The 12,581-nt window shown below is 43.9% G+C and overlaps 1 protein-coding gene across 3 annotated transcripts in view; it reads right to left on the bottom strand.

Moving 5' to 3' along the window:
• Positions 1 to 12,581, bottom strand: part of HEATR3 (HEAT repeat containing 3) — a 366,680-nt gene that overhangs the window by 232,575 nt on the left and 121,524 nt on the right. For all 3 annotated transcript variants that reach the window (XM_069604764.1, XM_069604763.1, XM_069604765.1), the window contains exon 7: positions 8,362 to 8,648. In XM_069604764.1, coding sequence (XP_069460865.1) covers positions 8,362 to 8,648 — 287 coding nt within the window. The remainder of the gene's footprint in view (positions 1 to 8,361; positions 8,649 to 12,581) is intronic.

Genomic DNA, 12,581 nt, shown 5'->3' with positions numbered 1-12,581 from the left:
GGACAGGGTGGACTTCAGCAGAAGTCCCCCTAACAACCAACATCCATTAGAAACCCCAGAAAATGAAAGAGGGGAAAAGCAAAAAGAGAAGTGGACCCATAAAATGATACTGCAGAACCCCAAAAACTGAATTCTATACAATTGAATACAAAGAGCACACATGTGCGCAACAGCAGTTCTAGGCCGGTTTCATGGTTCCGCTGAACAAAGGGAGCCCCTGAAGCAAAATGGGGGGAGTAGGAATTTGACAATACATTGGAACACCAATAGCAACCTATAAAGTACTTTGCAATATTAATGAGGCAAATCAGTGTGCACCCTTGGTGAAGCCAAAACTAAATTATAGTTGCCACCAGCCTACCCCCTAAAACTAAATCAACGTGAACTAATTTATTTATTTTTGCATTTTTAAAGCGCTCACACAGCCCGGGTGCATCGAGGCGCTGTTACAGGAATATGTCTCTTAGTTGCGTATTTATAACGTGCTTAATACCCAGAGGTTTTTTAAGCACGGACCCGGGGATCGAACCTGTGTTGCTTCATGTCGTCTTGTTTCCAAGGCGAGCACGTTGCCGCTGAGCTATCACCATGGGGCATAAATTGGGTGCTTAAGAAGCACCTCTGGCGCCATATGGCTAATCCAGGATCATACACTGTAGGAGTCAAGAGTTGCTGTGACGGGGAATTCCGCACAAGTCCCTCTGACTACCACAACAAGGTCTGTGATCCGAGAAAGGGGAAAAGGGACTTTACAGAGTTATCAAAAATTAAATTCTGTTATAACAGAATTGAATCTATTTGTACGGAAAGTAACACAAAAGTTGCCTACTTCACTATCTCACAGACTATTCCATAACACAGATGGAAGAAGCTGTTACACCAGTTGTTCACCCAGGTGTGGTCGTCTTTTGGTATATATTTGTGATTTATTTGCAGATGATGTAATCTCTTTTGGAGATTGCTCCATGCCTTCCCTGTCCTTTTGAGAAAAGCAAGCCAATAAAAGTCAGTATTTGTGAATAAACATTTTCCAAGTCTGCATTGTATGCCACTGGGGATACACAGCTACATTCCAACACTTTTTCACCCTGCGGTAACAGAAAATAAAAAACATGCACGGCAATCTCAGTTTACACAAAAAGGTCACCCGGACTAAACATACTGTTATGACTATTATGGTTGTTTAAGAATCGACAACAAATTTGTTCCAAAATACTCTGGAAAAGAAGCAAAGACCACCTACCTGGGATCTTGCAGGATGAACAGGTACCCGAAGAACCCCTGGTGTTTCTACGAATAGGTGTGATCCTTTGAAGAATAAGAGAAATTCTCCTGAGGATTTCTCAAAGGACCTGCAAGAGCTTGTCCTCAGTGAAACCCTGAGGGAAACCCTCGTGGGGAATAAAACCCTTGAAGAGCTGCTGGGGTACGTTGTTTCCCTGTGAAGACCAGGCGAGGAAAGTTGATCTGGGTATTCTTCTGGCTGATTTCCTGCTGATTTAGGCGAGTTGTTTTAGTTACTGGGCTACATGTAGTAAGTAAAAGAAACACAGTTAATCCTGATAGTCTGGTGAAAAAAGGAATACCTATAGAAAGGTTTTAGAAGCTTACCATGCGTCTAACAGGAAGAGTGCGGAGAGGTAAAGGATCTCCGTAGGAAAGTAAAAGGTAAGTGATTCTATAATGGTAGAAAGAGAGAACCCATAAGATTAGGATAAATGAATATAGTCCTGAAATAGCGGGATGGATAAGGAGGTAACCCTACCCTTTCTCTTTCAAGTCTTTTTTGAGCCAGCCTGAGTAGAAAAGAAGCGTCCAAAGAATTCCAACAGGATATCGCTAGAAAGGAAGGATGAAGAATGAAGATCCGAAGTCTGATCACCGAAAACAAGATGGACCACAGATTGTACCTAGGAACTCACTAGAAGGAGGTATGAAGAGGATTCCGGTTCTAAGCGTGCTTAGATGAAAATCCGATCCCGGAAATGAAAAAGAAGGGTTCCGTAATACCTTCTGAAATCAAAGGGAGGAGAGGAAAACAAGAACGTGAGTATGGAGTAGAGGAATTGTTTGGAAGAGAGAGCTTTTCGTAATTCTAGCAAGCGGACTTACGAAGCGTGTGCCGGCTCCTGTGAGAGTAGCAACGCCTCTTCCTTCTGAAGTTGCTGGGTTATAAGGAGGTAAACAGGAAGTTAAGGTGGAAGATTGAGAGGCTTCCTGGGAGAGAACAACTAGCCTGTGCTGTGCGTTTGCGATGGTTACCGCTGCGGCGGCCATCTTGGAATTGGTTTCCTCAGGATCACGGAGTGGGCGATTTCTGGCTACAGAATCGGCGGCCATGTTGGATGTCGGGTGGAGGATGAGAAACACATTTGGAATCATCACAGTATGCCCCTTTTTAGACCTGCTTCCTCCCGGTTTAGACGGGTGTTTGAGGTGAAATTTCTTAACGAGGCGAGGAGCATGAATTGCAGCTTCAGGTTCCCATGTGCGGTCGGCAGGAGAATATCCCTTCCAGTCCACAAGGTACTGTAGCCGACCCCGATGATATCTGGAGTCACAAATTTCTTTAACTTCATATTCTGGTCCGGTTTTACACATTTCTGGGGGAGGGCGAACCGAGACCACAGGATGAAAAGTACTTCGATTGTCAGGTTTTAATTGTGAGACGTGAAAGACCGGATGAATCCGGAACCAGGAGACCGGAAGTCGGAGTTTAAAGGCAGCTGTACCAATAGTTGAAATGACCCGAAATGGACCAAAGAATCGTGGAGAGAGTTTGGATGGTACTAGATGGCGAGGAAGGAACCTAGAGGATAGCCATACCCAATCTCCTTTTTTAATCACTGGAGCTGGGGTTCTGTGTCGATCTGCAAAATACTTTCTTTTGTTTTGAGAATTTTGTAGTGCTGTCAAGGCTGAACTATGCCCGTGACGTATCTGAAGCATTAGAGAGTCCACATCTGGAAATTTGGTTTCAGATTTCTTCATAGTGGGGAAAGATGTGGGGTTGAATCCATAAGTACAATTAAAAGGAGTTGTTTTAATGGCAGAATGGTATGAGTTATTATATGTGAACTCGGCCATGGGTAGAAGTTCTTTCCAGTTGTCTTGAGCTGCTGATACATAACTTCGGAGATATCCTTCCAGTGTTTGATTAAGTCTCTCGGTCTGGCCATTGGATTGGGGGTGATAGCCGGAACTGAGAGCCCGAGAAATACCAAGATGGGAACAGATAAGCTTCCAATATCGTGAGGTATACTGTGACCCTCTGTCAGAGATGATAGTTTCGGGTAAACCATGTAACGTGAAGATGTTACTGATAAAGATGCGAGCCATCCGTGCTGCCGATGGTAATCCTACAAGTGGAGTGAAGTGAGCCATCTTAGTCAGGGTATCGATGGTTACCATTATAGTGGAGCAACCCCCGGAAGGTGGGAGGTCAACGATAAAATCCGTTGATATTATCTGCCAAGGGCGAGAGGGTAATGGCATCTTTACCAATTCTCCAAGAGGTGCTTTTCGAGGAACCTTGGTTTGTAAGCAGACAGGGCAGGATCCAACATATTCTTTGACATCCTTCCGGAATGTCGGCCACCAGAAATAACGTGACATCAATTCCAGAGTTGATAGGAACCCACGGTGTCCCGCTGTCAATGAAGAGTGACACATGTCCAAGACTTCTTTTTGGAGGGGTCGAGTGGGGATGAAAGCTTTATTTCCATGAAAATAGCAATCATCAACCTTGGTCAAGGTCATTCTATTGGCACGTGATAATTGGTCCTTGGTAATGTGTCTAGATTGAATCTTGAGTCGTGACAAAAAATCTGATGTGGTTTGTAGCCCTGAAGCCGTAAGGGGAAAGATGGGTTCTGCTTTAAATGGTTCGTTGGGAAGGTGTTCCTTGCGTGAAAGAGCATCAGCTTTTGAATTGTCCCTTCCAGGGATAAATGAAAAAGTAATTCTGTATGGAGAAAAGAAATGAGCCCAACGAGCCTGGCGGCTATTGCAGGTTTGTGCATATTGAAGGATCCGAAGGTTATGATGATCCGTCCTGACTTCAACTGGATGTTTGGCCCCTAAGAGTAAATGGCGCCATTCTTCAAAGGCTCGCTTGATGGCAAGGAGTTCTTTTTCCAGAACTGTATAGTTCAGTTCAGCAGGGGCAAGTGTCTTGGATAAATACGCTACAGGGCGTTCTTGATTAGAATTATCAAGTTGAAGCAGAACAGCACCTAGGGCGTACTGAGAGGCATCAGTTTCAACAATGAACCTGCGGGATTGATCCGGTGTCAACAGGATAGGGGCTGAAGTAAACAACTCCTTAAGTTTGTTGAATGCTTGATCTGTAGTAGGGGACCATGAAAACTTTATTCCCTTTTTGAGCAGATTTGTCAAAGGTTGGGTGAGCCTTGAAAATTCGGGAATAAACCTTCGATAAAAATTTGCGAATCCAACAAAGCGTTGGATGTCTTTGCCGGAAGAGGGAGTGGGCCAGTTTTGAACTGCAGAAACCTTTTCAGGGTCCATTTCCATTCCTCTGGCCGAAAGAACATATCCTAGGTAGGTAACCTGAGTTTGATGGAAGGAGCATTTCTCTATCTTGCAATACAAATGATTTTGTTGGAGCCGCCGTAACACCTCTTCAACATGTTTCTGATGTTCTTGGACATTGAAAGAGAATATCAAGATATCATCTAGATAGACGACCATATTGTGGAGTAACAGGTCTGCAAAGATATGATCCATAAACCTCTGGAAAATAGCCGGGGCGTTGGACAAACCAAAAGGCATTACTCTGTATTGAAAATGTCCAAACGGAGTTCGAAATGCCGTCTTCCATTCGTCACCCGGTTTTATCCGGATGAGATGATATGCACCCTTGAGATCTAATTTGGTATAGATGTTGGCCCCTTTGACTGCTTCAAGGATGTCGGGTATTAATGGCATAGGGTATTTATCTGGAACTGTGATTTTGTTCAGTCCACGGAAATCTATGCACGGACGGAGTTCCTTGGAGTTTCTTTTAGAAACGAAAAACAGAGAGGCAGCAGCAGGTGAAGTGGATTCGGTAATCAGTCCATTTTTTAGATGGGTTCTGAGATATTCACGAAGAACCTCCTTTTCGTTCTCAGACAAGATGTACATTCGTCCAAAAGGTAATGGCTGGTCAGGAACCAGCTCAATTGAACAGTCATCCCTACGGTGAGGGGGTAGTTGAGTGTATTCTGAGACAGAGAAAACTTCCTGGAATTTATGATAACATTCTGGAAGACCAGAAACCTGGTTAAGAGAGGTTACCCATTGGTTGTTCAAGGGTACTGGAGCCGAATCAACCCTCACCGTTTGCTGATTCTTGACACAATGGGTGATACAGTATTCAGATCCCAGAAAGAAAGATCCAGCTGTCCAGTTAATAAACGGGTTATGTTTCTTTAACCACGGTAATCCTAGAATTACCGGATGATGGGCTGTTCGAATAATGTCCAATGTAAGAATCTCTTGATGAGTTGAGATGATCATCATGAAGGGGTTGGTATGATCCTTGATGGGCCCGGAAATCAAGGGACTACCATCCACACTTTCCACTGGAATGGGCTCTACCTTTGAGGACCTAGGAATACCGTGTGAAATGGCCCATTGATCATCAATAAAATTTCCGGCTGCTCCACTGTCCACTAGAGCTGGTATGTTTTGAAGCAGACGATTACCAAAAGAGAAGGATACCATGAGTACCACCATCTGAGAATTACTCTGACTGGTACAGAAGGATGAGAAGGATGTTGGAGAGGAACCTTGTTTACATGCTGGTTCCCGTACCGTGGTTCCTCTTACGGCCGGGAGCTGGCGTTTCCCGAACGCCTAGGTGGTGTAATTGGGCAATCCTGTACCATGTGGTTATTCGAACCGCAGTACATACATAAACCCAAGGTCCTCCTACGGTTTCTTTCTTCGGGAGTCAAAGGACCTCGAGCTGTTGTACCCAATTGCATAGGTTCATCGTTAGACTGTGAACGGGAAGAAGGAGCGAACGTAATTCGTGTATTCCTTCCCTTCTTTCTCTCTAGTACTCTTTCCTTCATGCGGTAATCAATTTGCATTACCAATGCAATGAATTCAGATAGTGTAGTGGGGCGTGGGACCCGAGACACCTCGTCTTTGAGGTCTTCAGATAATCCCCTTCTGAAGAGTGTGACTTGAGCGTCATCTGACCATGTGGTTTCACTTGCCATCTGCTTGAATTTGGTTATATAAGCCAAAATGTCTAAACTTCCTTGTTTTAGATCTAGGAGGTGTTCCTGTGAAGCCACACGAATCTCTTGACGGCCAAACATGGTACGGATGCTATTGCAAAATGCAGTATGAGAATCTAAAATGGGATTATTGTTAGTGATTAATGGTGTGGCCCAAGCCAGTGCTGGTCCAGTCATTTGTGCGACCATATATCCCACACGATCTCTATCGGTATGAAAATACGCTGCTTTAAAGGCAAATTGCACAGTACAGGAGTCTAAGAACTCCTTAACCTTATGCGGGTTACCATCAAACTGTCCTCCAGGTAAGGGTCCTGGAGGAACTTCTGAGCAGTGTGGGGTACGAGGGGCTGCAGCCTGTTGGGCCGTTTGCTGTTGGAGTTGTCTTAAGGAATTATTCTCATGTTTTAACTGCTGTACTTCAGTAGTTAAGGATTGAACGGCAGCAATCAGCTGTTGGATTTGCTGTTGCTGTTGCTGCTGTTGTGAATCCATGATTTGTGATTCTTATGCCTCTTGCCCAGCGTAAAAGGAACAAATGTACACTCAGGCGTTGCTAACTGTTATGACTATTATGGTTGTTTAAGAATCGACAACAAATTTGTTCCAAAATACTCTGGAAAAGAAGCAAAGACCACCTACCTGGGATCTTGCAGGATGAACAGGTACCCGAAGAACCCCTGGTGTTTCTACGAATAGGTGTGATCCTTTGAAGAATAAGAGAAATTCTCCTGAGGATTTCTCAAAGGACCTGCAAGAGCTTGTCCTCAGTGAAACCCTGAGGGAAACCCTCGTGGGGAATAAAACCCTTGAAGAGCTGCTGGGGTACGTTGTTTCCCTGTGAAGACCAGGCGAGGAAAGTTGATCTGGGTATTCTTCTGGCTGATTTCCTGCTGATTTAGGCGAGTTGTTTTAGTTACTGGGCTACATGTAGTAAGTAAAAGAAACACAGTTAATCCTGATAGTCTGGTGAAAAAAGGAATACCTATAGAAAGGTTTTAGAAGCTTACCATGCGTCTAACAGGAAGAGTGCGGAGAGGTAAAGGATCTCCGTAGGAAAGTAAAAGGTAAGTGATTCTATAATGGTAGAAAGAGAGAACCCATAAGATTAGGATAAATGAATATAGTCCTGAAATAGCGGGATGGATAAGGAGGTAACCCTACCCTTTCTCTTTCAAGTCTTTTTTGAGCCAGCCTGAGTAGAAAAGAAGCGTCCAAAGAATTCCAACAGGATATCGCTAGAAAGGAAGGATGAAGAATGAAGATCCGAAGTCTGATCACCGAAAACAAGATGGACCACAGATTGTACCTAGGAACTCACTAGAAGGAGGTATGAAGAGGATTCCGGTTCTAAGCGTGCTTAGATGAAAATCCGATCCCGGAAATGAAAAAGAAGGGTTCCGTAATACCTTCTGAAATCAAAGGGAGGAGAGGAAAACAAGAACGTGAGTATGGAGTAGAGGAATTGTTTGGAAGAGAGAGCTTTTCGTAATTCTAGCAAGCGGACTTACGAAGCGTGTGCCGGCTCCTGTGAGAGTAGCAACGCCTCTTCCTTCTGAAGTTGCTGGGTTATAAGGAGGTAAACAGGAAGTTAAGGTGGAAGATTGAGAGGCTTCCTGGGAGAGAACAACTAGCCTGTGCTGTGCGTTTGCGATGGTTACCGCTGCGGCGGCCATCTTGGAATTGGTTTCCTCAGGATCACGGAGTGGGCGATTTCTGGCTACAGAATCGGCGGCCATGTTGGATGTCGGGTGGAGGATGAGAAACACATTTGGAATCATCACACATACAAACCAATACTACTTGAAATAACCAACACCAACAGACGAATTTCAACCTACTTTAACTAAATTGGTGGATTACAGTTTGGGAATTCTGAATGCCTCCCCCCAACAGGTTTTCATTTACATTTTTATAAATTCACATTTCCTTGAGCAAACCAAGGATTCTCTGAAAATGTGAATACCCTTCACTGCAATTATGTGTAAATACATTTCAGCCTGCCCTTCCCAAGATACAGATATGGAGTACATGTTTGCAGCTTTGTCATAAGATTGTATAGCCTTAACCACCCAAAATGGAAAGCCTATTAAACATTAATACTTACAGGAAGAAGGTCTGAAAAATCCATGTCCTTTCTTTTCGCTTTTGCTTTCTGGGGAGTCTCCCCCATTTCCTCTTCATCCAATGCAGCATGTTCTAACCCAGCAATGGCTTCCTCTGTCTCAATTTCAGAAACTGTCTCTCTTAATCTTTGAGCCTCAGCTTCTTTCATCTGAATTATGGTCTCTCCGGCATCTACTTGCAATGTTTCTGAGAAAATCCGCAGAACAGCATTTATTGTGTCAGCCTGACTGCCAGAAGGAATCTTACTCTTTATATTCCAAACTGTGCCTTAAAAAAATAAATAAATAAATAAAATAAAAGGGTATATGAGAACTGGGATAAACATGTTCAGTACATAATTAAAAATACAAGTTGATTTTCAAGTATACAAAACCTGTCGTCACTTTTTTTGCAAGAAATACAAAACAAACATTTGGTTTCGAAAATAAAACAACGGGGTTCTCCTTTGTAACAAAACATTGTTCTGAAATGTACCAATTAAGCTCCTAGGAGGGCCACAAACTCAAATTACCCCTTCAAAGTCAAAATTGCAGCCACAAACCAGTCAACTACTAAATCGGGAACATGTATGAAACATACAAATGTCCAGACAGTGTGACTGGCCCCCTATAATACTGGAACATATACATACTAGCGGTACCACCCAGCGTTGCCCAGGTCTGTAGCGGACATACATGTGGGGGTCTGCTTTAGCCTTGTGTACATTTTATTGTGTCCCAACTTCCTATTTTTGAAAAATCGCAAAATCGGAAATCTCCTGAAATCACCCATACCGATAGCACAATGGGCAGGGCGAATGTGTGGGATTGGTCAAATTTCACTATCGCCAGTACACCGAAGACTGGTATGCCGACCATATATATTTCATGCATTACTTATCATAAAAGCATTTTTGATGATTGTATCTGCTTAGATTTACATGCTGTGCATATAGTCGACATCTAGTGGTAACCACAGAGTATTGGATCTTATCTTTCGAGAATCAAAAGGGGACGTTGACATGGGCGGGCCTGTAATACTATCCCTAACGTGAGGTGTAGTGTACCCAAAATCCCTCACGCGTCGAGGTCCCTCCGATTGCATTTTTTTCTGCCGTGAGGAAGCCTTACGACTATCGTGAGCGAGTACAGAAAAGAGGAAAAAAAGCAGTAGACGTCTATGTTCCTTCCATGCGAGCGGGGAGGAAGGGTGGGCGCAGCTTCTGCCTACACACAGCACTTGTCTCGGCACCCACCGGCCTACCCCACTGTAAGCCTGCACTTTCCCACTTATTGCAGCTCAACGCTCCCTAGCACTTACTATACTTGCATCTACTGCTCACCCACTGGCACAGACATTCCAGCACTTACCCCGACTCCCTCCTCCCCTCTCCTCTCCTCTCTCTGCATTTGCACATACTGACTACTCACAAGGCCTAGTAGGTTTGTCTTTATCCTCCCATATATATATTGCTTCAATCCCATGTTCCCTCCCCGTTTCCATGTATGCAATTTGAAACGCAACTTGTTGTATAAGTCCCTAACAAATGTACAATAAATAAATAACTTTATGTAACTATTTTAGAATAGCACCAAAGTAATTCAGGGAAGCACAACCAAGGGTTACAAGTTTAGATGAGCAGCAGCTAATCAAGGTAAGGCCTATATACCTTTCAAAAGGAGCCTCCAGCTACTTAAAAGGTAGGTATAAACCCCAAGACTGTTAGATCTGTATAAAGCAGACCAGGGAAGCAAATCCCAATGATACACTTTAAGAACGACAATGTTATTCAAGACAGGTAAACCCTATTGGTAAGCGTTTACACTCATTCAGTTAAGCAATGATAAAACAGTACGAACACTTATTACTCCATTCAAAGTAAGGAAAGCAACTTACACACTTAGAGGGGCAGGTAAGCATAAACTTAATGAAACTTTGTAACTTCTTCTTTCACAGAGATGCAGTTACCACACTAACTTCTTTAGCAAGCAAGTACTTTTACACTTGTTATACTTCAAGGCAGAATCCTTTTCTTATCCAGTCCTTCCCTAATCTATAGCATGGGTTTTCTCAGCAGAGGGACCCGAGTGGTCTAGGTGCCAGATGTAGGAAGGTTGAAACAGGGTGTAGTTGCAGGAAAGTCAAAGTTTCATAGGAGATCTTCTTAAACAAGTAAGTATTCACTTTCAGAAGGCTCCCTACATGTGTTCCAGCACTGACCCTGGGCAAGTGGTAGGGGCAAACTCCCAATCACACAAATCACAAACTCTGCCTGACAGGATGCACACCAGACTTAAGGTAAGTATTACCCAAGCCCACACATTACATTTGGATAAAAGAGCTTCTGCGTGGATGCCTTTTAGGATGCAGCAGCAGAGGACCCGGTCCTTGGATTCTTGGTCTGGAGATGCAGGGGAACTTCCAGCAACAGTCATCAGAGGAGGCTTCCAGCAAAGGTTTATTCACGGATTCTCGCATCTCTGTGGATTTGGCACCTTTTTACAACAGCCAGATCAAGAACGAAAAGCGCTGGTCGGATCTCCTCACTCATCTGGTTCTGCACTCCGATGAGGGGACTTCAAGGATCTGAATCGTGCCTCTGGAGATCCAGCAGAAGTCCACCAAATTTTCAGACCGATTCGGATTTAGGAAGACCATGCATCGCACTCAGGGTCCCAGGGTATTGGCGGTTTGCAGCCCAGGAAGGTCGCAGCACGTCGTGGGATGGCTCAAAATAGAGGTCTTCTTGAGACTTGTGGATTCGAGCCTCTTGGTAGAAGTCGTCACATTCGGGACCCCCAGGTCAATTGAAGGGAAGGGTTACATCAGGCTCTGGTTACACAGAAGGCTCGCTGGTTGTTGGAAATCGCTACAGATTTTCCTTCTTTTTCCTCCTCTTTGGTTTCATCTCCAGTGGTCGACTTGTCAGCAGCTTCCAGGTTTGGAGTATTTATCAGGAACTTCAGCACAACTTCTGCAATCTCTCCCTGCAGTTTGCAGAAAGGGGCGGTCTGGCTGTCCAATGAGGACAGCCAGGCCCCCACTGGGAGTTGGTTCCTTCCAGGCAAGGTGAAAGACAAAGGTCTTCAGAGGTTTAGATGCCTCCCTCGCTTCCAGCATTCTCAGACACTCTGGAGCCTGGCCAGGGAATACAAAGGATTCCTGCTGCAGACAAAACTTCCACTGAGGTCGTTCACTCCTAGAATGGCAGGGGAAGACCTAAAAAAAAACATGCACATGAGAAAAGGCGTAAAAAGAAGAAGCCCATCATTCTAGCAGAATGGTGGCCCTTCTGTACATTACTGAGACTGATTTAACAGCATGCAAGTAAAGACTATAAAGTCACTTAAGTAAAACCACTGTCACCAGACATTCAAGTAAACGTGCAATTGTAACATAAATATTACTAGGTAAGTAAGAAAAGGGATACATCGTATCCCCCCAGCACTCCACGTAAGGTGGGGTGTGCTGGCTCACTATATGAAAATGCAAAGGGGATGGAAATCCCACTTTACTCCTTGGGAACAGTAATTCACCCACCTACATTAAAGAGAAAACAGGGAAGCCCAAAGGGGCAACCCAGCCTAAGCCCAAAAGTTGTAGGACACTATAGCGCCAACCATACTATGTAGAGACATAAAAGGCCACCAATTTAAAAAAAAAAAACGCTTGGTGAGGGGGAAAACGATGACCACTCACCTAGGGACAAGGAGAAATAATGCCCAAGTCCAAGCGAAATGTTCTGGTGTGGACACAGGTCAGGAAGATTTATCACAAATATGAAAATCTTACCCAACAAGGAGGACATCCACTTCAGTGCTGCATCCCTGATGCAGAGCGAGTGTAGTCTGTCCATAAAGGTGTGGTGGTCATTGGTGTCAAAGGCCGCCGAGATAAACTGAGAGGTTAGCCAAAACCCAATCAATGGAGAACAGTCAAGGCTATTCTCAGGAGAGTGCAAGTGTGGTCAGGGGTCCACAATGAGTCCACACAGTGAAGTACACAATAATTCAATTTAGACAGGTATGTATAAAAATACAATATTTATTCTAGGCCATCTACACACACTAAAAAATGAAACTACAATGTGTCATTATCGGACAATACTCAATAATAGACATATGTGCATTCACGATAGTCATTTGAATTCATTTTTAGAACCTAACACAGAAGTTAAGTACATTAATGCAGTAAAGATGGAACCAAGTAATTAGTGAATTC

Source organism: Ambystoma mexicanum, chromosome 1p, assembly GCF_040938575.1.
Source record: "Ambystoma mexicanum isolate Mex_15411 chromosome 1p, UKY_AmexF1_1, whole genome shotgun sequence".
Lineage (NCBI taxonomy): Eukaryota > Metazoa > Chordata > Amphibia > Caudata > Ambystomatidae > Ambystoma > Ambystoma mexicanum.
Note: the sequence above shows the minus strand (reverse complement) of the source record. Positions and strands in the feature narration are given on the sequence as shown.